Consider the following 27,114-nt stretch of genomic DNA (forward strand, 5'->3'; position numbering starts at 1 on the left):
CTGTTTAGCTTCCATTGCCCTCATCTTTTTTTTTTTTTTTTTTTTGAGATGGAGTCCCCACTCTGTCATTCAGGCTGGAGTGCAGTGGCGCAATCTTGGCTCACTGCAACCTCCGCCTAAAAGACTTAAGCAAGTAGCTAGGATTACAGGCGTGCATCACCACACCCAGCTAATTTTTGTATTTTTAGTGGAGACAGAGTTTCACCATGTTGGCCAGGCTGGTCTTGAACTCCTGACCTCGTGATCCACCCGCCTTGGCCTCCCGGAGTGCTGGGATTACAGGTGTGAGCCACTGTGCCTGGCCCTCATCTTTAAAATGAGTGTGATCTCACTGCCCTGCCCTCTGCACAGGGCAAAGTGAATATGGAGGCTCCGACCCTAAGCTGGACCTGTCCCTGGATGCTGAGCTTGGCGGGAGGTGTTTCAGAACTGCAGCTCACATGTCTAAAGCTGCAAATGGCTCTCAGATGACTCTCTTGCTGCATTGGGGATACCTTTCCCTGAAGCTCCTGAGGCAGGAGAGAGGTGGAAGCATCCTTTATTTCCTGGGGCGAGGCAGCCCTTCCTCCCGTGTGTCTAACGTCTCCTGCAGCCCAGCCTGGCGTTCCCGCCTTAGTCTGATTAAAGACTAATTTTCTAGCTCTGAAGGTGGAACTTGGAACAGACTTTTTCCTTTTCCCCAAATGAGTGAGTTTTGCACAGATGTCTCAGACCATAGACTATGATGAACCCAGAGGCAAGCTTTTAGTCCAGCTTTTAGGGCCACCTTTTGGCCTGCTGAGCCCAGCGACGAGGAGGGGACAGCCTTTTGCTGGGGAAGAGCAGGTGTGAGTGGCTGGGCTATTGACTCCCTTTGGTTTCTGAAGGCTTAGTGGTTGGGCTTGCAGCGAGACAAACGCCCAGGCCTTTAAAAACACCTGGCTTGAGGCTGGTCAATGTCACTTCACACAAACCCTTGGCATCTAAAGCCAGCCTCTGGACTACAGCAGTTGTATCAGCCAATTTTCTGTTGACAGTCTGTGGACCTGAGCCCTTTTAAGACAGTGTGGTGGCCTGAGGAAACAAACCTGATTATTAACAAAAAATGGTGTTTTTCTTTTTTAATTTCTTTTTTCTTTTGAGACAGGGTCTTGCCCCGTTGCCCAGGCTGGAGTGTGGTGGTGCAATCATAGCTCACTGTAGCCTCAAAGTCCTGGGCTCAAGCGATCTTCCCGGCTCAGAGTAGCTGAGATCACAGGTGCACACCACCACAACTGGCTAATTTCTTATTTCTTGTAAAGATAGGGTCTATAGTGAGCTATGTTGCCTCAAAGTCGTAGGCTCAAGTGATCCTCTCACCTTGGCTTCCCATAGTACTGGGATTACAGGTGTGGTCCAGAAAGCAGTGTTTTTCTGAGGGGGCCAAGGTCTTAATACAATGGCATGTTCACAAGGACTCCTAGAAAGACAGGGCTACTGAAGCGCACTGCTGCATGCCCCTGCACCTCAGCAGTGGTTCATCTGGACAGGTGCATGCACACACCTGTACCCTTCCACCCCCCACCAGTCAGCTCACTTCCCTGCCCAGCACTCTGCTGTGGCCTCGTTCTGCACTTTAGAGCAAAATCCATGTTTTTGCTGTGGCATTCAAAGCCTGCCTGATATGACCCCTGCTGCCCTTTGCTTTCCATGCCCCGTGCTTGTCACTTGCCAGCCACACCGGCCTTTGAGCCATTTCTTAGACTTGTCAAGTTCCTTCTTACCTCAGAGACTTGAGGCAGGCTCCTCCTTCCCTCCCCGCCCAGGAGTACACTTCACAGACTTCCCTTTACATCTCAACGAGGACAGCCAGATTTCCGGCCCCTTCCGCCTGCAAGGAAAGCAGGTGCCTGCTTCCAGCCTCCAAGATGGCAGGCAGCAAAGAGAATGGGCTGGGAATGGCTTTGGGCATAGCCACCCAGCAGAGCTTGTTTAGTTGAGTGTGATGGAGAGGTCACCTAGACTGAATGGTGTGGGTAGCAGCTGGTAGGAGGCCGGAGAGTCATTTCAGACGGTTTAGGAAAGCCTGAGTGAGAGCGAGAGATCTTCAGGAGGCTGCTGGGGTAAAGCAAAATCATGGGAGTAGGGAGAGGTGGGACTTGAGAGTGTGTGGAGGTTGCTCCCCCAGACCCGTGTCGCCTGCTTCTCTGAAGATCTGAGATGGGGCGTGTGGTCTAGGAAGTACTCACTGCCTAGCAGTGAAATGCACAGTCCTCATTCTGGAGCAGGGCGTCTACAGACACACCCACCTCATGGTCATCGTTCCGAGGGCTCTGCTGGCGGGGGATGCACACAGAGGTTGTGCGCAGAGGTTGCAGTGCTTTGCAACAGTCCAAGCTGTGTGACTGCCGAACACTGGGAGCCTATGGAGTTTGCTGCTGGGTGAAGCTGGGTCAACTGCCCAAGTGCCCCTTCACCTCCCTCCATAGGAGACAGGGTGGGGGTGGAGGAAGGGGAGCTGCCAGCTGCCAGTCTGTCCTGAGACTGCCCAGTCATGAGCCACAGGTGCTTCCTCAAGGCTGGAGCTCTGTTCTGGAAGCAGCAGTCTGCTCCTGCCCCCAACTCCTCTCCCTCTTGAAGTTTGAGTCAGAACAAAGGCAGTTCTTGGTGAGGAGGCAACTCAGAATTTGTTGGCTACAGGGGACAGGGCAGCCTTCGGGCACCTCCAGTGTCATCTCTGCGTGGCTTCTGAGGTCGAGATCTTGGACTGATTTAGTCCCATCCATGTGTATTCATGAAGGTGCTGCCATCAGGCAATGTACTAAGCAGCACGTGTGAGGGAAATGCAGAAGGCATGGGTGGAATCCTGCTCCCACAGGACTTGCCGGTTAGCAGGGGAGGCTGTGAAGTGAATGCCAAAGACCACAGGAGCCCCAAGCGGGAGAAGTGGCTTCATCTTGTGAGGTCCAGGTCTCTTCTGGCAGGAGAGCTTGTCTGAGCTGGGTTTTCAGCGTGAGGTACGAGTGAAAGGGCGCTAAATCCTTGAATGTCAAAACCCACTGATTGTTCAGTTTCCGGTTACATTTTTGCTCCAACATCACTGGTCCTGAATAGCCTACTATCCTTAGCTTAGGAGCGCAGGTACCTGCACTGGGTACAGCTGGATGTGTAACTGCCATTCCCTTCCTGCCGGAGGACGGAATGGAGAATATTCCCTCTGTATCCCACATGTTAGAGATCACCTCCGCGCTGGACTCATTGGAGCACCTGGATTCCCATGTGTTTGTCCAGTTATGCTCTGAGCGTCTCTTGTTGCTCCGCATTTCTGGGCCTCGCTTGCCTTGACTCCGAGACTGGGCAGCATCCTCTGCTTCCCTTCCCTGCTCTCCGGGACCGAGGAAGTGGATTGAGCAGTCACTCCTTAGGCAGGCGTTAGCACAGCATCTTTCATTTTGCAGATGCCTAATCGCTTTTCCCCACTGAATCACCTCCATAATTTTGGAGGTAGGCAGGAGGTGCCGTCATGCCCATTTCAGAGGTGGGGAAACTGAGCCTCAGAGCAGACAAGCCACACATCCATGGCTTGGTAAAGTCGCCGAGCCGGGGCTGGAACCTGTCCCCTCCTGACTACATGGCGCCCATGTTCTGTCTAAGGATGTTCTGGTTATTTCTCAAAGTGTCAGGTGCAGAGTAGGATGGCTCAGAGTTGGTGAGAACCATTCTGGGTGTGAGGGCTGCCTGCACCCTCCCAGTGGCTGTCTGCTTCTAATTAATTGCAGATTATGTGTGAGAGTCTGTTTGAGAATTGCCCATACATATGATACCACAGCCTGAAGGGGAAGGAAGCTGTGCAGCTCCGTGTCCTCATTATTTATGAGTATTTCACATGCAATTAATCTTTCTTGCCGTCAGTTAACCCCACCACTCCACTGTGCATGAGGCCAATGACAACAGATGTTGGCCTCGCAGCCCCAGGGGCCATGGCAGACTCAGAGCTTTAGACAGGTCATGGTCATCTCTCTGCTGGTTGCATTTGGCCGGCGAGCGGCGAGCGGCCAGCGGACAGGAGCAGATGACGAGGACAGCTAATGTGCCACATTCGCTTGCAGGAGCCAGAAACTGGTAGGGCTCATCTGCTATCCCTGATGAATCACAGCATCTGAGAGCTAGAAGGATTCTAGAAGATCAGCTTGTGTAACCTCTGCATTTTGTAGATGGAACATCTGAGACCCAAACTGGGTTTGAAATGCCATGCCAGTTAGAGGCTGGGCCCACAGTCCTTGTCTGTTACTTGCTGTGGCATCACATGTCTTTGCTTATAATGTCATTTTTTTCTCATCCTGTGCATCTCCCACCTTGCTGGCCACATTGCCTCCCATGCCAGCTCAATGTAGGTTCCACAGAGTAGCATATGAACTGTAACTCATTTGGTTGCAAGGGACAGAAACCAGCTCAAGCCAGCTTAAGTAAAATAAGGGAATAATATTGTTCCCCTAACTCCAGCATCTAGAGGTACAGCTACAAGTAGGCACCTCTGGATCCCAGGGTTGGATGGTTTTCAGGTCTACCCCTGAAGGGCTCTGTTAGGAGGAGAGAGGTCCCGAGAAGCACACGTCTGTGACCTGTGGTCAAGCTGGCTTTGCCCCGAGCCTGTTGAGGCTGTGTCTCTGAAATGACATGAGAGTCTTGAGAATGTTGATTTGTGCAGAACCAACATGGAGCCCTGGCCTCTTCATTCTGAGATTCCATTAGGGTGCCCGGGAGACAGTGAGTATCACTGTGGTTATGGGTTTCAGTGTCAGATGGCCGGCCCGTATTTCAGTCCCGGTTCTGTATCGTCCTTCCTTTGTTTTATTTTATTTTTGTTTTTCTTGAGACAGTCTTGCTCTGCTGCCCAGACTAGAGTGCAATGATGTGATCTCAGCTCACTGCAACCTCTGCCTCCGGGGTTCAAGCAATTGTCCTGCCTCAGCCTCCCGAGTAGCTGGAATTACAGGCACCCACCAGCGTGCCTGGCTAATTTTTTTGTGTTTTTAATAGAGACGGGTTTCACCATGTTGGCCAGGGTGGTCTCGAATGCATCATAATTCCATTGTAATTTAGGGCAAATCACTTCCTATATCTCCGTTTCCTAATCTATAAAATGGGTTTGATTCTAACACCTGCTTCGTGGCGTGATTTGGAAGGTTGAATGAGATAATCGACACACAGTTTTACCGTGTGCCTGGCACATGGCTGGTGCCCTGCTAGCAGCTGTTATTAGGAACACTTAACTTCTCTCGGTCTTTCGGTCTGTGAAATGGGGGATGACACCACCAGTTCCATGAAATAAGGAACTCCCTGGTTCCTTTAGTACGGTCAGGCCCAGACCTAGCCTTCAGGGTTGGCAGTGGATGAAAATTTGCCCCTGGCAGAAGCTGAAGTCTATCCCTCCTCCTCTGTTGCTTTTTCCTCTGGTCCCTTGCTGGTTTCACTGCTGCTGGTATTGTCTTCTTCTTGGTTGGGAATCCCATCCTATCTGTGGTAGGGGCTGGATTCTCCTCCACAAGTACCGAAGGAAGAAAGTGGGTTTCTCAGTCTCCCTAGGGTTTATAGACCCATGCCGCTCTGAGAGCCAGGCCAGTAAAACCCCAGGCAGGGATGGGACACAGCAGGGTCCCATTATTGGGATGGACCCTGAGAAATTCAGGGGAGTTTTTGCTGCCTCTATTTTATAGCCCAGGCCTTCCACCTGGATTGTTCCACCTTGATTTGTGTGTGTGTGTGGGGTGCTGGCTACTAAGTGGAATCGCTCTCTGTAAAGGCACATAGGACAGCCTGTTATTCACAAGAACTCATAGGAATATCTTTGCAGAATGTGCCTTCTCTTCCTGGAGACCTCTTGTTTTTGTGTTTTGCAATGAGGAATGGGTAGGCTCCACTATGCACAGATTCACATTTATCTGGAGCCATCTAATTAACACCTGTACCCCACTCGTCACCTGCACCTGGGCCTTTGGCGGGTTTCTGCAGTATGTTTCTCCCTGAGGCCTTTCTTTGTGAAACACGTGTGTACCTCGCTTGCAGCTCTCTGCGCACTGAAGGAGAAGCGAGTGAGCCTCGTGTGATTGATGGATAAGCCCTCCACTGCACCCCGCAAGAGTGTTCTTCTTAGGGGAGCAGCTGTCTTCCTTTCCACCCCCGTCTCACTCTCCCTAACTGCTTTTTCAACTGGATCAGTAAGGTTTTAGTGTTAAACAGTATTTGGAGTCACTGTGGTGAAATAATCCAAATTGACCATGCCGGGGGATGGAGACAAAGATATCTGCCATAGTAATTTCTGAACTCTTCTGTACGTGAGATACAGTGATTTTGAAAAACTCGCTCTTCTAGTTGTGGGAAACAGTTTGGTGAATCCTTAAAATGTTAGTAGAATTATCGGATGTCCCTGTGATTCCACTCCTAGGTACACATACAAAAGAACTGAAAGTAGAGACTCAGTCAGGTACCTATGCACAAGGGTTGATGGTAACATGATCACCATCTCCAAAAGGTGGAAACAGCTCAGTGTAAATGTCCATCATCTGAAGAATGGATAAACAAATTGTGGCATATCCTTACAGTGGAACATGATTCAGCTACAAAAGGAATGAAGGGCCAGGCCCTGTGGCTCACGCCTATAATCCTGACACTTTGGGAGCCCAAGGTGGAGTGGATCACTTGAGGGTCAGGAGTTCCAGACCAGCATGTCCAAAATGCTGAAACCTCAGCTCTGTTTAAAAAATACAAAAATTGGCTGGGCGCGGTGGCTCAAGCCTGTAATCCCAGCACTTTGGGAGGCCGAGACGGGCGGATCACGAGGTCAGGAGATCGAGACCATCCTGGCTAACCCGGTGAAACCCCGTCTCTACTAAAAAAAAATACAAAAACACTAGCCGGGCCAGGTGGCGGCGCCTGTAGTCCCAGCTACTCGGGAGGCTGAGGCAGGAGAATGGCGGGAGCCCGGGAGGCGGAGCTTGCAGTGAGCTGAGATCCGGCCACTGCACTCCAGCCTGGGCGACAGAGCGAGACTCCGTCTCAAAAAAAAAAAAAATACAAAAATTACCTGGGCATGGTGGTGGACACCTGTAGCCTTAGGTACTTGGGAGGCTGAGGCATGAGAATTGCTTGAACCCGGGAGGCGGGGGTTGTAGTGAGCTGAGATTGCGCCGCTGCACTCCAGCCTGGGCGACAGAGCGAGACTCCGTCTCAAAAAAAAAAAAAAGAAAAGAAAAGGAATGAGGCACTGATACATGCTTCAACATGGATGAACCGTGAAAATATGCGTAGTCAAAGAAGCCAGACAAAAAGTCTGTATTAAAAAAAGACCACATATGAGATGATTCCATTTATGTGAAACATCTGGAGTAGGTAAATTCATAGAGACGCAGTGTGGATCAGTGGTTGCCAGGAAGGAGGATGAAATGGGAAGAAATTGCTTAATGGGTAAGAGGTTTTACTTTGGAGTGATAGAAATGTTCTAGAACTGGATAGTGGTGATGGTTGCACAACATTTTGAAAGTACTAAAGGCCACTGAAATGTTCACTTTCAAATGGTTAATTTTATATGAATCATACCTCAATACATGATTTTTTTTTTTCGAGACAGAGTCTCGCTCTGTCGCCCAGGCTGGAGTGCAGTGGCGCGATCTCAGCTCACTGCAAGCTCTACCTCCCGGGTTCACGCCATTCTCCTGCCTCAGCCTCCTGAGTAGCTGGGACTACAGGTGCCCGCCACCTTGCCCGGCTAATTTTTTGCATTTTTAGTAGAGACGGGGTTTCACCGGGTTAGCCAGGATGGTCTCGATCTCCTGACCTCGTGATCCACCTGCCTCGGCATCCCAAAGTGCTGGGATTACCGGTGTGAGCCACAGCGCCCGGCCAATACATGATTTTTAGAAAACCTTCAGCTTGGCTGGGCACGGTGGCTCACAGCTGTAATCCCAGCACTTTGGGAGGCTGAGGCGGGTGGAGCACAAGGTCAGGAGATCGAGACCATCCTGGCTAACACAGTGAAACCCTGTCTCTACTAAAAATACAAAAAAAATTAAGCCGAGTGTGGTGGCATGCTCCTGTAGTCCCAGCTACTCGGGAGGCTGAGGCAGGAGAATCGCTTGAACCCGGAGGTGGAGGTTGCAGTGAGCCGAGATCACGCCACTGCACTCCAGCCTGGGTGAGAGTGCGAGACTCTGTCTCAAAAACAAAAAACAAAAACAAACCGTCAGCTGTGCCACCACTCCCCACCCGCTTCTCACTAGCCAGGTAAGCCTTTCACTCAGTTCCATTGCTTCTACTGCTGGAAGCAACCTCTACAACTTTGTGCTTTCAATTCTGGTGAGTACTCCTTTAAAGCTAAAGTGCTCATCATGCCTTTTAAAAGAAGACTTTAGATAGTAGACATAGAGACCACCTTTTTTTTTTTTTTTTTTTTGAGACAGAGTCTTGGTCTGTTACCCAGGCTGGAGTGCAGTGGCACAATCTCGGCTCACTGCAACCTCCGCCTCCTGGGTTCAACTAATACCCCTGCTTCAGCCTCCCGAGTAACTGGGATTACAGGCGCCTGCCACTATGCCTGGCTGATTTTTGTGTTTTTAGTAGAGATGGGATTTCACTGTGTTGGCTAGGCTGGTCTCGAATTCCTGACCTGACGTGGTCCTCCCACCTCAGCCTCCCAAAGTGCTGGTATTACAGGCATGAGCCACTGTGCCCCGCCTAGAGACTACCTTTTGGCACCTTGATATGAAATGAGAACATATATGTGGAAAGGCGTAAAATTAAAAGAGGCACCCCCTACCCCCACCTGAGTTACTACTTCTAATAAATTCATACCTAAGTGCTGTGTTTTCTAGCCTTCTGTGAGTGGGGCCGGACAGAGCAGGGATGCTCAGAGTGTCTTTGGTCTCTGATTTAGTCACTTCGAGGCTGCCGGGGGAGTTCCTCTGAGGTGTCCATTCACTGTCCCCTATCTGCCTCCATTAGATCCCATCTCAGGCCCCTTCCCACTCTACGCTTCTGAAATTCACTGGTGTGGGTGGAATGATGCTTTGTAAAAATGGCCGTGCAAATGTGTGCTAATTACTTTGACATTTCCAAGCTGCTTGGTGCTCAGAACTCGTACTTTAGGACAGGAGGCTCACAATAGTGACCCACAGCATGATCTCTTGGACTTGTGTGGTAAGAACCTCAGTTTACAGTGTTTAAAAATCAGATCTGTATAAAAATGTGACTCCTGGCTTCTCTCACCAACTCAGGACTGGTAGCAACCATGTCCCCACGTAGACAGTGGGTTGGAGGTGGGGACTGCTCCTTAGTTGGGGTCCTCTTGTCCCAGTGTGCCCTGTGAGGACTTTGCTCCTTGGAGGCCCTGTCTGTATCTGCTTTTGGGATGCCTGCTTTAAGGATTCGTAGTAGAAATCTTTACAAACACTCACTGTGTGTGTGTGTGTGTGTGTTTGAGAGTGCGCGCATGAACAAGAGAGAGAAAACCAAAAAATTACAAATCTGGAAAAGTTAATAAAGATCTAGAACCTTATCAAGGTTTTGCAAGGTGTTGTTCTTCTGTACCTTGTGACTTTCTTCCATTTTCCATCCCGTTCCCATGAGTGCCTCACATTTGTGTTTTCTGTTTTGAGATTAAAATTCTGTAGAAACCATAGTTCTAAAACTGGGCAGGGCCAGAATTTAATCACACTTTTGATTTTCCAAAAGAGGACAGAGAAAGACCGGGAGAACTGCCAGAGGCCACACCCTGGGAACTGTTGTGAGTCCTGAGGCTGTGCGCTGCCTCCCAGGAGCCGGGCTGGGGCTGGCACGGCCTGCTTGGGGGACAGGGTTTCAAGCGAGCTGGACCAGGTATGGGTGCTTGCCTGGCCACTTCCTGGCTGTGTGGCCTGAGGCAAATCACTTCCCTTCTTCCAGCCTCTGTTGCCTCATTCAGACAGCAAGTGTAATCATGCTTGCTTCTCAGAAACCTTGTGAGAATTACATGAGATTGTGTGTTTCAGGTGCCTCTCACATTGCTGGGTGTGCATGAAACAGGCAGTGCATGGTAACCACTGGCCATCTGAGTCCTGGGAAGGGATCTTGATACATTTCTTCCTCTTTCATCTTAACAAATTGAAAAGAATAGAAACTCTGGGTGGGCTAGGGGTAGAGGGAGGCAGGAGAGAGAAACGGAACGAAAAGTTAGAACGGGCCTGAGTGCTTTAAAAGTTATATTTTGGAGCTCGATATAGTTTATCCTTTCTTTTGGAGATAAAAGGAAAGGGAGTGGGTAGGCAGACAAAGATATAAAAAGCAGGATGTTAAGTTTGAAAAACGATGATGTAGGTTAAGTCCATCCCCGTAGAGGAACATTCTTTATTTGTGCATGTGCCCTCATGAGCTCTCTGTTTAAATATAGCTGAGTACGGGCCCCAGGGGAGTGTTTGTAAAGGCTCTTTGAGGTCTTTGGATAAAGATGCTATATAAAGCCAGGGAATTATTGCAGAGATCTATGTATATATGTGAGAGTGTGTGTGCGCACACATGCGTCCACACGTCACCCTGTCTAGTCATCGCAGTCAGCAGTCTCTTCCCTTTTTAATTTTGAAAAGGCAGTTGAAGATCAATTAGTCCCAGGATAATTTCCCCCTGGGGGGCCTTTAGTGGCTGAAGAAGAGACGCCTCTCACCCCTCCCTTGGCGTCACTGTTTCAGTGCTTTATATAGCAGCCTCTGAGGCCCGTAATCATTTGTGTGAATGGGCCTGTGCGTCATCTGGCTGTGTGTCTGTGTTTATGTTTGGGTCCCTGGGGACTGGGGGCTGGTCCCAGCTCCACTGTTCTTTTTGAAATTGAGCATTTGTGTGGTCACTGCCGAGAAAGGAGGGGAATGGTTTTGTAGGCTCGTCCTGTTTGAGGTCATGGTAATGATATATGGGACCGTGTCCCCTCCTCCCAATGCCTGTTGCATTCCCGAGATGCATAATGGAAAAAGCTCAACTGGAGCCTGAATCTCTGTCACTGGGGCAGGAAATTACAGCTGTGAACCTGATGGTTAGTGTTCTCTGCCGAGGCCTTGAACTTATGATTAACGCGGTTGACATTTCTGCCCAGCTAATCCCATGCTCAGTTCCTGGAGCTGACGGTGTTGTTTCAGCAGTGGGCAACTGTCAGTCATTCATTTGTTTATTAATTCACTTACGCATCTTGCCTTTGATCATTCACCAGGTCTCACGTGTGTCCTGTGCTGGGCAATAGAGCCCCCGTACTCAAGGGACCCACAGGCTTGGGGGTGGGGCTTTGGTGGGCAGAGATGCAGATGGGTGCCTCTAGCCCAGTGGACAGTGTGCTTTCGTGGAGGTGCATATGAAGTGCAGTGGGAATCACTGAACTCTACGTGGATTGTTTGGCTGTGAGGACACAGAACCCACGAACACAAGGGCACAGAACCCCGTAGGGGTTCCCAGGGCCTGGCAGCTGAGAGTCACGCGGAAGCCAAGGTGGCCATTCGTGCATGGCTCCTTTATTCCCTGTGACCACGTGGTCACTGCAGGTCGCCTGTCACTTCTTCTGCCAGTCCTCGGATAGCCACCTTGGCTATGGTGGTGCAGCAGGAGACTAAGCCAGGAATGAGGAGTTCCTTGAGTCACCCCAGGCTGCAGGGCTCCGTAGCAGCATGTTTGACAGTTCGAACACCCGATGCTTTGCCAGACTCAGCACTTTCTCTGTGGCTGAGTGGGCTTGCCTTGAGGGGCTTTGCTGGCTCCCCTGTTTGGTGGCCCTCTGCCTGTGGCTGCTGCATCTGCATTTGTCTCTGTCCAGACCCCTGTACATGGCAATGGAGGAGCCTTCAACCAACGGTCCTGGGCCCAGTTTAGGATTTCATTTAAGGATGGGTTTATTTATTTATTTATTTTTTATTTTTTGAGATGGAGTCTTGCTCTGTTGCCAGGCTGGAATGCAGAGGCGCGATCTTGGCTCACTGCAACCTCTGCCTCCCTGCAACCTCTGCCTCCCTGCAACCTCTACCTCCTGGGTTCAAGCGATTCTCCTGCCTCAGCCTCCTGAGTAGCTGGGACTACAGGCACACACCACCACACCTGACTCATTTTTGTGTTTGTAGTAGAAACGGAGTTTCACCATGTTGGCTGGGATGGCCTCTATCTCCTGACGTGAAGTGATCCGCCCACCTCAGCCTCCCAAAGTGCTGGGATCACAGGTGTGAGCCACTGTGCCCGGCCAGGGTGGGTTTATTAAACTGGTCTTTTGACCACTTGGCTTTTGGCAAGTCACTATTTCAGTGTGTCTCCACACTCACCATTGTGGAGTGACTTGCAACTGTTCGCTCTTGGGCCACATGTGTCTGTTGCCACCTTCTTTTGCGTCTCTTGTCAGGCTGTGGCACATCTGAACTTCTGGAAGACTCTCTATGATGGGCTTGGTTTGAGTCAATAGCCACCCTTGGTCTCACTGATTGCAAGTGGAGTGGGTGGGATGGGAGGCCTGTGGGAGCTGAGTCTCTGAGCAGGGGCAAGAGTATGACAGGGCAGGCCTGTGGACTCCCACAACTGCTGCAGCCAGAGAGTCCCGGCTGCTCAGAAAAGGCACGCCCCAAGCGGAAGCTTGAAGGACAACCTGGAGTCAGGGAGGGGCCAGGCCTTCCAGACCCTGGGAAACAGCCTGTGCCAAGACACAGAGGCACAAGAGAAGGAGAGTGTGTTCAGTATGGTTGGAGTCTAACCAAGGATATGGGCAGAGGCTGGAGTGGCAGAGAGGACACTGATCTGGAGCTCAGGAGAGGGCCCGAGTAGAGATGTGGGTATGTGCATGGTGGAAGCAATGATTGAGCTCTTGGCATAGATACAGCCTTATATCCACACAGCAGGACTGAGACCGGGCTGTAACTTTTTCATTGCCTATCATCTCTGTTATTAAAATTAAAAAAAAAAATTTTTTTTAGGCGGAGTTTCATTCTGTCACCCATGCTGGAATGCAGTGGCATAATCGTGGTTCACTGCAATCTCTGTCTCCCAGGTTCAAGCGATTCTCCTGCCTCAGCCTCCCAAGCAGCTGGGATTACAGGTGTGCGCCACCACACCTGGCTAATTTTTGTATTTTTAGTAGAGGTGAGGTTTCACCATGTTGGCCAGGCTGGTCTCGAACTTCTGACCTCAAGTGATCCGCCCGCCTCGGGCCCCAAAGGATTACAGGCGTGAGTCACCGTGCCCAGCCTATTTTTTTTTTTTTTTAATTTTAACTATATGACAAAAATTGTACGTGTTCAGGGCATACAACATGATGATTTGATGTATCTCTGCATTGCATAATGACTACCACAATCAGATGAACATATACACCACCTCCCCGAATGAACATGTTTTTTGTGTTTTAATATGTGTGATGAAGACACTTAAAGTCGACTCTCTCTTCAGATTTCAAGTAAACAGTACCATAGTATTGTTAGCCAGAGTCCCCATGCTGTCATCAGATCTGCAGAATTTACTCATCTTCTAACAGAAAATTATAAGATGTACCCTTTGGCCAACATCACCCATCTCTCCCATACCCCTATATATATACATATACATCATATACATACACATATAAATACACATATACATCATATACATATGCATCATATACATACATATATATATCAGAGACATATACATCATATACATATAGGTATACATATACATCATATACACACACATATACATCATATACATACACATATACATCATATACATACACATATACATACACATATACATATACATACACATCATGTACATACACACATCGTGTACATATACATCATATATACACATATACATCATACACACGTATACATATACATACATCATATACATATACATCATATACATCATATACATATACTTAATATACATATACATCATACACATACACATGTACATCATATACATATACAACATACATCATATACATACACATACATCACATACATATACATCATATACATATACATCATATACGTATACATATACATATAATATACATATACATACATCTATGCAGTGGAATAATATACAGCCATAAAAAAAGAAGGAGTCTGAGCAGCAGTGGCTCTCCTGCTGTTCCATTTCTCTCCATCTGCAGTGTCCTGTGTGGGTACAGCCAGTGGCCCCACCTGATTGGCACAGTGTCACAGCTGCTGCAGAGCTGTCTTCAGCCCTGAATGAAGATGGCTGAGAGTGGGGCATGGAGGGAAGAACTTGTGATGTTCTCTTAAGATGGGCTGGCAAATGTTTTCTGGAAAGGGCTGGACAGTGGATATTTCAGGCTGTGTGGGCCCCACGGTCTCTGTCAAAACAACTCATCAAAGCAGACTTAGACAATACCGAAATGGGCGGGTGTGGTTCGGGGAAAGCTTTACTGGCCCCTGCTCTATCCTATGAGGCTGGTGATACCAGCAGCATTTTCCAGCTGAAGGAGCTGAGAAGCAAGGATGATACTATTTGCTGGGACCTCGAACTGAAGTGTGAGGGACATGGGATTCAAAGGTAGATCTAATTAGAAAACTGATGTTCAAGGCGGGGCATGGTGGCTCACGCCTGTAATCCCAGCACTTTGGGAGGCCGAGACAGGCGGATCATCAGGTCAGGAGTTCGAGACCAACCTGGCCAACATGGTGAAACACCATCTCTACTAAAAATAGAAAAATTAGCCAGACGTGGTGGTGGACGCCTGCAATCCCAGCTACTTGGGAGACAGGCAGGAAAATCACTTGAACCCTGGAGGCAGAGGTTACAGTGAGCCGAGATCACGCCACTGCACTCCAGCCTGGGCGACAGAGCAGGACTCTGTCTCAAAAAAAGGAAAGAAAACTGATTTTCTTTCCACACTGCCAATTTACTGCCCTGAGGAGCTTAAAGTTCTACAAACAATGGACCAATTTTCCAGGTGTGTTAGATGTGCCCTTGATGTGCAGATACTATAGCAACATTATTATTTCCTTAACGGAGTTGGTCTTCGGTTTCAGGTGAAGAGAGATTGCACACGTTTGTTCAGATACTTCTGCAGTTTTTATTGCTTTCTTTCACATATTTAAACATTATTGTACCAGAAATTAATTTCAGAACATTGCAGGAACAGAGATGTATTGAAGTCTGGTGTCTTGCTTTTCCAGCGGTTCCTTGCCCAGCTGCATTTGTGGACGAATCCATCCTGTCCACAGCATGTTCAACGCTGCTTTTTATCTCAGATCAGTTTCCGATGGTTTAAATTAACATTCCCCTGTGCTCTTGCCTGGTTTTGTGGTTCTGTCTTCTGCAGCCGAGCAAGGAACCAATGTTGAGATGGATGGTCATTTGCCTTTCAGCCATAGGAGAGGGGACCCCCCAGCGTGGCCAGGCTCTGCAGAGGCCACAGTGCAGAAGTGCTGCTCTGTTTTCTCTCGAAATGTGAGCTGTGGCAGGTCACAAAGAGGAAGGAAATCATAGTGATAGAGACTAAACAAATCATGGGCTGCACGGCGCAGGGGAGAGGAGAGAAAATTACGTATTCGGGAGCTCCTCTGCTTGTGTGTCACTCGTGCTTGGCGAAGTATAATATTTACCCGATCTATGGAAATCACCCCAACGTTACCAGCTTTATCGCCCCCAAAGAGTCACGGAACAGCCAAAGTGGCAGCGAAAGTGAATGTGCGTTCAGGTTCAAGCCCGCTGAAAGAACATTTTGGGGGGCATGCCAGCTCTCGGTCCCTTTCCTTCTCCACCATTAATGTGAACGTTATGTCATAGCCACGTGAGGAAGGCAGAAGAGTCTCACAGCTTGTCTTTCTGTGATGGCTTTTTAAAAAGATTCCCACTACCAGAATATACTTTGGTTGCACTTGTGATATCAGTCATTTTGATGCTGGTAAAAACACAGGTGCCACATCCAAGAGGCTGGAGATGCACCATGTATAGGACGGGGAAGGGCAGGGAAGGGTGAGGCCAGGGTGATAGAGTGGATTGGGTTAGCATCCATCATCCTCTGTTTCTCACGGGTGGATTTTGGGCAGTGATTTGGGCTCTTGCAAGGGGGCTTGTGGCTGAGATCTCTTTTGTTTTTGTTTTTGTTTTTTTGAGATGGGGTCTCACTCTGTTGACCAGGCTGGTCCTGAACTCCTGGGCTCAAATAATCCTCCTACCTTGGCTTCCCAAAGTGTTGGGACTACAAGCATGAGCCACCATGCCCGGCCTTCATCCCTTAAGGCTACTTGAGGCTGTACTTGCCAGGCAAGCATTGCTCTCTCTGAAACCTCCTGGGAAACAGTTTTTTCCTCCTAGAATTTCCCCCTAGAATATAACATTTTCAGCTACAAAGTCTGAGTAGCAGCATTGGGGACCCCCTTATCCTGTGCCTGCAAGGCCCAGAACCCAGATACTTGCTCTTCCAAATGCCACATTGCTGTCTGGGGTTGATTTCCCGTATTGCCCGTGGTGATCTTGTTTCACACTTCAGAAAATTCTACTATCTAGTCTGCTGCTCTAGGGCATAGACCATTTAAAAAATCCTTTATTTCCCAAGGTGAGGCAGACAGGAGCTCAATAAATCCCCTAACTCTTGAAAATGTTTAACCCACTTGTGCTTGTGAGCCATACGGCTACCTTATCTCCATTTTCCTGTCTTCCGCTGTTGCATTTCTGCAAAGACTGTAATGATACTGATCAGTAATACTTGCTAAATGCTATCCTGTGCTGGGCACCATTCCTAAGCATCTCACTTATATATTGTCTTACTGAATTCTAACAACACTTCTAGGAGATAGTAACTGTTAAGATCTCATTTTATAGATAAGGGAGTTGGTGCTCAGAGGGGATCACTAACTTGCCCAAGGTTAATCCACTGTAGAGGCAGGATTTGAACCTGGGACCTGACTCCAGAGACTGTGCTCTGAAATCCAGGACCCTGATCAGCTGAGTCTCTTAGACTGTTATAGGAGTTATTTTTGAAAGGGAAAAGGGAGCTTATCTAGACAAGTCATCCTTAATAGCATGTAATCCAGAGAGGTGAGGGCATGCTGTAATAGGTGAGACCTGCCAATTAATCTTGACTTTGTTTTCTCCCCTTAGGTGAACTGCGCCAGGCCATTGTGGCCATGATGAACAGGAAGGATGAGCTGGAGGAGGAGAACAGGTACTGTGATTTTCAGGCTTGAGGAATAGCCTCTTTCTTTGACGGTATGCCTCTGGGACAGACAGAATATAACAGATGAGGGACATTTTGCTTTCTTGGCAAAAATCGTGACTGGCAATTTCTTATCATTGGGGATGTGCCACTGTGGTATCTCTCTTGTGCCTGGTGTGTAAGAAAGGAGTGAGAACCTTGTGATAACAGCACCTTCATAGAACAAGCTAAGAATTTGGTAGAACAGTCGTTAATTGTTTTTTAAAAAACAGCCTTTATTGATATTTAATTCACATACACTGTAATTAACTCATCTAAAGTGTATGGCTGAGGCAGGCGGATCACAAGGTCAGGAGTTCAAGACCAGCCTGATCAACATGGTGAAATCCCATCTCTACTAAAAATACAAAAATTAGCGGGGCGTGGAGGCAGGTGCCTGTAATCCCAGCCACTCAGAAGGCTGAGGCAGGAGAATTGCTTGAACCCGGGAGGCGAAGGTTGCAGTGAGCCAAGATTGTGCCATTGCATTACAGCCTGAGTGACAGAGCGAGACCCCGTCTCAAAAAAATAAAGAAAGAAATAAAGTATATAATTCAATAGTTTTTACTATATTCACAGATAGGAGTTAACATCAACACAGTCAATTTTAGAACGTTTCATCACCCCCGAAAGAAGCCCTATATACCCTTTAGTTATCACCTCCTTAGCCTTGGCAGTCTTTTTTTTTTCTTTTGACAGTTCTGGCTCTGTCACCCAGGCTGGAATGCAGTGGCGTGATCTCTGCTCCCTGCAACCTCTGCCTCCCGGGCTCAAGTGATCCTCCAATGTCAGCCTTCTGAGTAGCTAAGACTATAGGTGCATGCCACCATACCTGGCTAATTTTGGTATTTTAGTTTTGACGTGTTGCCTAGGCTGGTGTTGAACTTCTGAGCTTTAGTAATCTGCCCACCTTGCCCTCCCAAAGTGCTGAGATTATAGGTGTGAGCCACTGTGCCTGGCCTCTAGGCAGCCTTTAGTCATCATTAATCAAAGACCTGTCTCTCTACCCTGTTCCAGGCATCTGAACACTTATCTTAGGAAAGTTTGCCCAAATCGGGGATACTTAGGGCAAGATGAAATTCGGAGTCTTTTGACTTGGCCAAAAACCCAGTTGCAAACTCTTGAGAGGACGAAAGGTTTCATTAATCTTTCTTCCCTTTTGAAACCCACGCCAGATACCACCTGACATTGGCTGCTGACTCCCATCTGACTTATCTTGACTGTGGGGTGGTCATAGAAGGCTTACCTGCAGTTACCCCCTGAACTTCAGCAAGCATGATTCAACTGCCTCCCTGGGACGTGGGGAGAGGGGGCATGTGGGTTCACATCACCCTCTCTTAACTCACACCTTCTTTTACACACAGTCATGATTCTCCTTTAAACCTCATTTTTGATCCTGCTTGACAAGCTTGACAAGCTTCTCTCTTGTCCTTTCTGGAAACATATAAAAGCAAAGAAGCAAGATTTCTAAAACAAAAGAGGATGTCTTCAAAAGGAACCTTTAGACCACGCCGTTTTCCAACTAGAATAAACTTTCAATAGAGGGCTTGCACCATTGCGGGATTCTTTCTCCTTGCTCCAGCTGGGGCTGTTATCCTGGAAGAAGCCATAGATTTTGTCTTACCTTGTGAAGAACAATAACCACTGTCTGTTACTTTTTTGTACTTCCCAGAAAGAAAGGAAAAATTATACCATGTTTTTGTCAGGGAGCCCCAGGCCCCACGAGGGTGATTTCCTCAAAGCTCTCAAGGAACACAAGTTTTGAAGATTTCAGTGAATGATCAGAGTGTGGTGGGGGTCAGATGTTTTTGATTATATTCTTTTTTTTTTTTTTTTTTTTTTTTCCTTGAGGCAGAGTCTTGTTCTGTTGCCCAGGCTGGAGTGCAGTGGTGTGATGTTGGCTCACTGCAGCCTCTGCCTCCTGCGTTCAAGCAAGTCTCCTGCCTCAGCCTCCCGAGTAGCTGGGATTACAGGTGTGTATCACCACGCCTAAGTTTTGTATTTTTAGTAGAAATGGGGTTTCATTTTGGCCAGGCTGGTCTCAAACACTCCTGACCTCAAGTGATCCACCCACCTTGGCCTCCCTAAGTGCTGGATTACAGGCGTGAGCCACCCCGCTCCGCCATGTTTTTGCTCATATCCTGATATCACATAGCAAGTGTCCTCTGGATCTCCGAGGCGGTCACTGGTGATGGTTTCTAGAAGACCTGCTGTCCTCTCCTTTATTTAAGACCAGGGATGACAGATACACAAGTGAATCCTGTGCTGGCTGCAAGCCCCCTGTTGGAGGGTTAACAAACTTGGGAATGTAAAATGCTATCTGTGCTATCTCAGATGCTTTAGTGATGTAAGACATTTTATATATATGCTTGTTTCACCTGAAGTTGGCCAGGAAACAGGCTTGTGGTGTGTTTTGTAGGCACAAGTGGAAATGAGACTAGACATTTCTCAGATACTCTGAGTGTATATTCTATTTTTATGCCTCGGATTATTGTTTTGGCCTCTCCTGGCATCCTTTCCTTGGTTAAATCTCTTACCTGGTGTAGCTGTGACAAAATGGTCTCATTGTAACATGCTACACCTTTGAGTGGGGTGTTTGTAAAGGGACTTGGCTGGAATTTGCTTACTTCATTGTTTTCCCTTGATTTAGGCTGTCAGAAGGCTGGCCTGCTTGCAGGCAATCAGGGACATGGAGCCCAGGCCACAGACAACTGTCCCTTAATTCTTACTCTAAGGCTGTCAATTAGAGTTTGCTATCTCCAGTTCACATGAGATAGACTTGAATAATGATTTATGCAGAGCCTTGTGGAAAATGCATGGCTTAGGACTTGACTTATGTTAGGAACTGTGTCCTGGGTTCAGTGGGGTCTGGGTTGACAGCTTCTGAACAGATGGGACCTTCCCTTCCCAGATCGCTGCGGAACCTCCTCGACGGTGAGATGGAGCACTCAGCCGCGCTCCGGCAAGAGGTGGACACCTTGAAAAGGAAAGTGGCTGAACAAGAGGAGCGGCAGGGCATGAAGGTCCAGGCACTGGCCAGGTAGGAGAGGGTGAGGGATGGAGAGGTAAGCACATGGTGGCTTCATTAAAACCTGAGCATACTGGGCCGGGCGCGGTGGCTCACGTCTGTAATCCCAGCACTTTGGGAGGCCAGAGTGTGTGGATCATGAGGTCAGGAGATCGAGACCATCCTGGCTAACATGGTGAAACCCCATCTCTACTAAAAATACAAAAATTAGCCAGGCATGGTGGCATGTGCCTGTAGTCCCAGCTGCTCGGGAGGCTGAGGCAGGAGAATGGCGTGAACACTGGAGGCAGAGCTTGCAGTGAGCTGAAATCACGCCACTGCACTCCATTCCAGCCTGGGTGACAGAGCAAGACTCTGTCTCTTTTAAAAAAAAAAAAAAAAAAAGATAGTGACTAAAGCAAAAAATGTGTTTTAATTTATTTCACTGAGTAAATAGTATGTATGCATGTGGTTCAAAATACAAAAGGTGGCCGGGCGCGGTGGCTCAAGTCTGTAATCCCAGCACTTTGGGAGGCCGAGATGGGCGAATCACGAGGTCAGGAGATCTAGACCATCCTGGCTAACCCGGTGAAACCCCGGCTCTACTAAAAAAAATACAAAAAACTAGCCGGGCGAGATGGCGGGCGCCTGTAGTCCCAGCTACTCGGGAGGCTGAGGCAGGAGAATGGCATAAACCCGGGAGGTGGAGCTTGCAGTGAGCTGAGATCTGGCCACTGCACTCCAGCCTGGGCGACAGAGCAAGACTCCGTCTCAAAAAAAAAAAAAAAAAAAAAAATACAAAAGGTAAACCTGTGCAAGTCCCCCTTTTCTTATCCCAGCCACCCAGTTTGTTCCTTAGAGGGGGTCATCGTTACTGATTCCAGAGATGTTCCCTGTACACACAAGCAGATACGTGCACATATACTTTTTTCCTTTTCATTCTCTCCTCCTCCTCCCTTTCTTCCTTAATGTGAAATGGTAGCCAGTCCTGTGCAGCATTCACTTGACGTCTCAGAGATTGCTGTCATTGGTCCGCGTGGGGCTGCCCTCTGCTTGTTAAGAGCTCCTGACATTTCTTCGTCTGACTGCATCAGAATTCATTTAACCAGCCTGCCAACAGCCAGGCGTTGAGATGGTTTCCAGTCTTTTGCTACGACTAATAATGCCACAGTCAGCAAGCTTCGCGTTGGTCGTTTTCTTCCCGTATGAGTATATATTTTGGAAATATTCCTGGAAGTAGAATTGCTGGGTCAAAGTGCAGCGCATTTGTAAGTTGGACAGGGACCATCAACTCGCCTGGCACGGGCGTGAGCTGCACGTTCTACAGCAGCATGGGAGAGGGCTTGCTGCGGTGCAGCTGTGCTCACAGCCATGGGATCCAACTGCTGGGTCTCTGATAATGCCAGGGCTGGAAATGGTGCTGGCAGAAAATTTTTCTTTCCCATTTCTCTAATTAAGAGTATGGTTGAGCCTCCTTTTATTTAAAAGCCATTTTATTTCCTTTTCCGTCACTTTGTTTATGTACTATTAAAGAAAGCTGCCAAGTAAACCGCCCCAAATCCCAAATCCCAGCTTACATGCATCTTTACTGAATTTGTTCGTATACTAACTTTTTTTTTTTTTTTGAGACGGAGTCTCGCTCTGTCGCCCAGGCTGGAGTGCAGTGGCCGGATCTCAGCTCACTGCAAGCTCCGCCTCCCGGGTTCACGCCATTCTCCTGCCTCAGCCTCCCGAGCAGCTGGGACTACAGGCGCCCACCACCATGCCTGGCTAGTTTTTTGTATTTTTTAGTAGAGACGGGGTTTCACCGTGTTAGCCAGGATGGTCTCGATCTCCTGACCTCGTGATCCACCCGTCTCGGCCTCCCAAAGTGCTGGGATTACAGGCTTGAGCCACCAAGCCCGGCCTTTTTTTTTAAACTATACATATAATCTATGCCTGTCGTTGTTTAGTCTGCCTTCTAGCACTGCTTAGGAGTGCAAAAGCAGCTTTTGTTGTTTCCATATAGGCCTCATGTTAACCATTTTTATGTACCTGGATGTGGTATTTGATTGAGTGAACACGCCATATTAAATTGCCCATTTTGGATTGGAATGATGAATTTAATATGGTCAGTTACACATTCAGGTTGTTTTCAGTTTGTTCTCATTTTAGGTAAGATAAGCAGTTTATTGATTGTTCTGTAAATCTACTTTAAAATAAGACCACGAGATAAACACGTCTTGTGGATGTGCAAGGGAGCCCAGAGTTGTCACTTTATAGCAGCAGCATTTACCTCTCTGTGCTGTTAGATGCTGCGAATGGCTCTAATGTAATTGTTTTGTATGTCTTATTGAATGTTGGCACTATGATCCTATGTTGAATTTCCGTTCTTTGAGCTTTTCCTCTTTTCTCACATTTTAAAATGATAGCCCGAGAATATCAAAGACAGTTAAATGACTGTTATAAATAGTGTAAAATGTGCCTAGTTTTCTCACCTGGACCGCCCTTTTGCCTGGCCGTGCTAGAGTTCTGCAGCATAATTGCATTTAATGTTCACAATACAGTCTGAAGTCTTTAGAGACTGGTTCTTAGTGAGCAAAGAGAGACAGAATTATATGTCCTGTCTTTTTTTTTTTTTTTTTTTTTTTTTTGAGATGGAGTCTTGCTCTGTCGTGCCCAGGCTAGAGTGCAGTGGTATGATCTCGGCTCACTGCAACCTCTGCCTCCTGGGTTGAGGTGACTCTCCACCCTCAGCCTCCCAAGTAGCTGGGATTACAGGCATGTGCCACCATGCCCAGCTAATATTTTGCATTTTTAGTAGAAACGGGGTTTCACCATGTTGGCCAGGCTGGTCTTGAGCTCCTGACCTCAGGTGATCCGCCTGCCTCAGCCTCCCAAAGTGCTCGGATTACAGGCATGAGCCACCATGCCCAGCCTCCGTGTCATTTAATGGCTTGTATTAGCAGTTAGTGTAGTCTTGAGTCTTTTCATCATTACTTGCAAATTGTGTGTTTCTGGGTGAGTTGCTCAACTTCTGCACGTGTGTGCTTCCTCATCTCTGGGGTGGAGAGGATGATCTCATCCGGCCGAAGGGGCTGAATGAGGAGGAAAAGAAGTGAGGGTACATATGGCAGTGGACAGAGCAAGGCATCCTAAGTGTATTCCACAGGAAGCGTGTTTTAGTGCATGATAATTGTTGGGAAAATTTTATCCCGTAAATGGGGTAGATAAAACCAATTTCCTAACCAGGCAGTTTTATAATCCCTATTTAAGCAGTGGGTAGCTAAGAGTTTAGGGTGTCTGAAAGTTTGCAGTCTGCAGGCAGAAGGAACAGATACCTGTAAAACAGACCAATATTTGAAAAGGAGAAACTAGAAGCAGGCAAACCGATCAGCTGGATATGTAAGTTTTGAAAAATTCTATTGCTGACATGTTCCAGATAGAGTTAACCTCTGCCAATGGTCAGTACTTTCTTCTTGCTTCTGGCCACAGTAAGAACAGTTGTCAGTGTTGGCAGTTGTTACCTGGGGGTGGGTGGCCATAGCTGCTGGGGCACAGGACGGGGCAGTGGAGTGTCACAGGCTGGAAGGTGAGGCTCAGTCACCGGCACCACACTTTCCTCGGGTGCGTGCATGTTCAGGTGCAGGGTTCACAGTGCAGGTGGGTACAGCTAGGGCTTTATGGTACAGGTGCTTGCCTTGTACTGACAGGGTCAGACCATGGCTCTCCTGCTTACTAGTTGTGTGACCTTGGGTGAGTTACTTAACTTCTCTGTTTCTGTTTCCTTAGTGTTTTTTTTTTTGTTTTGTTTTTGTTTAAAAAGACAGTGTCTCACTCTGTCACCCAGGCTGGACTGCAGTGATGCGATCTCAGTTCACTGCAGCCTCCACCTCCTGGGCTCAAGCAGTTCTCCCATTTTAGCCTCCGAGTAGCTGGGACTGCGGGCAGGCACCAGAATATGCAGTTAATTTTTCTCTCTTTTTGTACGGACGGGGTTTTACCATGTTGTCCAGACTGGTTTTAAACTCCTGGGCTCAAGTGATCTACCCGCCTCGGCCTCCCGAACTGCTGTAATTACAAGCATGAGCCACTGCGCTTGGCCTGTTTCCTTAGTTTTAAAATGGTAATAAGAAAACTCTTTACCTCACAGAGTTGTGTTGAATAAATAAAACGAGAGACCATGTATTGCTCAATGTGCTTGATAAATACTCAGTAAATGTTAACTATTATTATCATTTTTCTTGAATATAATAATTATGTCTCCTTACCTCATCAAAAGGTCTATTTTAACAGCAATGGTGTGGAAAGAATTAGGAGCTAGTCTATCTCCTGCTCAGAAAAGTGAAATATCCGAATGCTAAGTATGTGCTTGTGTATATGCATGTTTCACTGGCTCTGAGTTCATGGTTGTAAAACTGAGTGTCGCCAAGCAAATCCTGCATTTGATGCCGCATTCCTTTTGCTAAGAATTACTGGCTTTTCTAGAACAAGGTCATGTAACTAGCCTGGTGCTTTTTGGCCCTGGGCAGCTGTGAGTTCCTGAGGCAGAGGCATAATAATCATTTGCAATTAAGGCGCTGTAAGTCACATTCCTCTAAATAATCGATTGCCTTGTTTCCTTTTGAATTAAGAAAACTCAAGCTATGAGACATGTTAAAAAAAAGACACACATTTATATGAGGAAAAGTGGCTTTGAAGGAAGCAAGTAAATGGGTTCTTGAATTATTGTGAGGGCTCATTTTCTGTTTCTTGTCATTGTATTATAGCAGTGTTAGCTCTCGCTGTGTAACAAATTATCCTCAAACTTGGTTACTTAGAACAACAAATATTTATGATCCCCCACAGTTTCTGTGAATTAGGACTCTGGGAATGGCTTAGCCAGGGCATCAGGGTCTCTCATGATGTTGCAGTTGAGCTGTTGGCCAGAGTTGCTGTCATCTGAAGGCTTGACTGGGGATGGGGGTGTCCACTTGCAAGCGTCATCCTGTGGCTGTTGGCAAGAGGCTTCAACTTCTTGCCACTTGGGCCTCTCCGTGGGGCTGCTCCCAATACAGTAGCTGACTTCCCAGGGTGAGTAACCCAGGAGCAGGAGAGGGCGCACCCATGCTGAAAATCACCATGTTTTTAATAACCAAGCCTTGGAGGTGACACAGGATTGCTTCTGCTATATTTTGTAGTTACAGTTATCCTTGGTTCATTGTTGGGGGAAACACACAGTGGTGTGACTAGCAAGAGGCAGCAGGGGTCACTAGAGGCCACCTTGAAGGCTGCCTGCTACACCCATCAGGCGTCTGCTTCCTCCTGGGGCAGATACTACCTGTATTAATATTAGGGTCATCCAGAGAAACAGACCAATAGGATGCGTATATATTTCTAGAAAGGGGTTATTATAAGGTATTGGCTCATATAATTATGGGGGCCGAGAAGTCCCACAAGCTGCCCTCTGCAGGCTAGAGACCCAGAAAAGCTCATGGTGTAGTTCAAAGGCCCAAGAGCCAGAGAACCTGTGGTGTAGGTTCCAGTCTGAGTCTGAAGGCCTGAGAGCCAGGAGTGCTGAGGGCGGGGGAAGAGCCATGTCCCAGCTCAAGCAGTCAGGCAGGGAGAGAACTCACCTTCCTTTTCTTCTACTCAGGCCCTCCGTGGAATGGGGGGTGCTTGCCCACAGTGGTGAGGACCATCTCTTTCACTCGGTGCACAAACTCACATGCTAATCTCTTCCAGAAACACCATCACAGGCACACTGAGAAATTGTGTGGATCTAGCTATCTGGGCATCTGGTGGCCCAGACACATGGATATGCAAAATTAGCCATCACACCCCCCAGTTTTCCTTGGTGGATCCTTGCTCCTTCCTTTCTGTCCATGTGGTTTAATGGGGCTACCCCTGCCTCCTGCCCCCACGGGGCTTCAGAGGAGGGCAGCCCACCCAGGCCTGGACAGTCGGGTTGCTCCATGCACTGGCCACCACGAGGGCTTTATAGGAGGGCATGTGGCCAGGATGGTCTCATAAGAGCCAGTTACAGCATCCTTGAGAGGACGGTGCCAGCCAGGAGTGGTTGGCAGCTATCTTTGCTATTTTATGGGGAGATTCTAATCTCACGTGAGAACCATGTGGTGGAGAAATGGAGAGAGAGAGAAATCAGCAGTTCCTGATAGTCTCATTTGACCTCCTGGATCCAGTCTTTCCTGAAGCTGTCTTTCCTCTGAACTCTTCACGTATGTGAGCCAATAAATTGCTTTCATTCCTTGAGCCATTTGTGGTGGTTTTTCTCTGTTATACTCATAAGAGTCCTGTCTGAAGAGGCCTGTTGTTTGGTTATTAGAGATTGGAGCATGGGTATTTTCCCTGCACCTAAGTAGACATGTCATCTCAACAGTCAACCTGCCAGGTCCGGGAAGGGGCTTCTGGTTGATTGAGAGTCACGAAGGTGGTGGAGAAAGTGTTCCTCAGGGGGAGCCCCTTGGACTGCTTCTTGGAGCACCGCTCCAGACTTCCCTTCGTGTATCTCACTGGGGCCGGCCTTGCGGTTAGTCTCCTGTCGTGACTCAGAGCACCGCTGCAGACTTTGCTTCTTGTGTCTCACTGGGGCCAGCCTTGCGGTCACTCACCTGTTGTGACTTTTTCCTCCTTCTGTGCAGTTCTGCTGCACTCGCATGAACATGTTGTCAGTTGTATGGCTGGGCCATTCTCTTCATGCTTCTGAGCCTCTCTGGTTCTTTACCTATTTAGAAACTTAAAGGGGGCTGGGGTGGCATGGAGCACTCTCCCTCCTTTCTCCTGTGCAGTGGCATAAAGCACCCTGTTGATGTGTCATGGTCACTGCTGGCTTTGGAGGGCCGTGTCCAACCCTTACCTAGGGAACCGGCACAGCACAGTGACTTTGGTCCTGGCTCTGCCACTTGGTAACTTCTCAATTCTCAGTTTCCCCACTGACACTAACATGCTTTTGATGGCAGAAACCCACGCCAAATTA

The 27,114-nt window shown here is 48.0% G+C and overlaps 1 protein-coding gene across 2 annotated transcripts in view; it reads left to right on the forward strand.

Annotated features, from left to right (window-relative positions):
- SNX29 (sorting nexin 29) overlaps window positions 1-27,114 on the forward strand; it is a 609,178-nt gene that overhangs the window by 142,385 nt on the left and 439,679 nt on the right. For both annotated transcript variants that reach the window (XM_030924514.1, XM_030924515.1), the window contains 2 exons: window positions 17,059-17,122; window positions 20,064-20,192. In XM_030924514.1, coding sequence (XP_030780374.1) covers window positions 17,059-17,122; window positions 20,064-20,192 — 193 coding nt within the window. The remainder of the gene's footprint in view (window positions 1-17,058; window positions 17,123-20,063; window positions 20,193-27,114) is intronic.

Source organism: Rhinopithecus roxellana, chromosome 20, assembly GCF_007565055.1.
Source record: "Rhinopithecus roxellana isolate Shanxi Qingling chromosome 20, ASM756505v1, whole genome shotgun sequence".
In the NCBI taxonomy this organism is placed as follows: Eukaryota; Metazoa; Chordata; class Mammalia; order Primates; family Cercopithecidae; genus Rhinopithecus; species Rhinopithecus roxellana.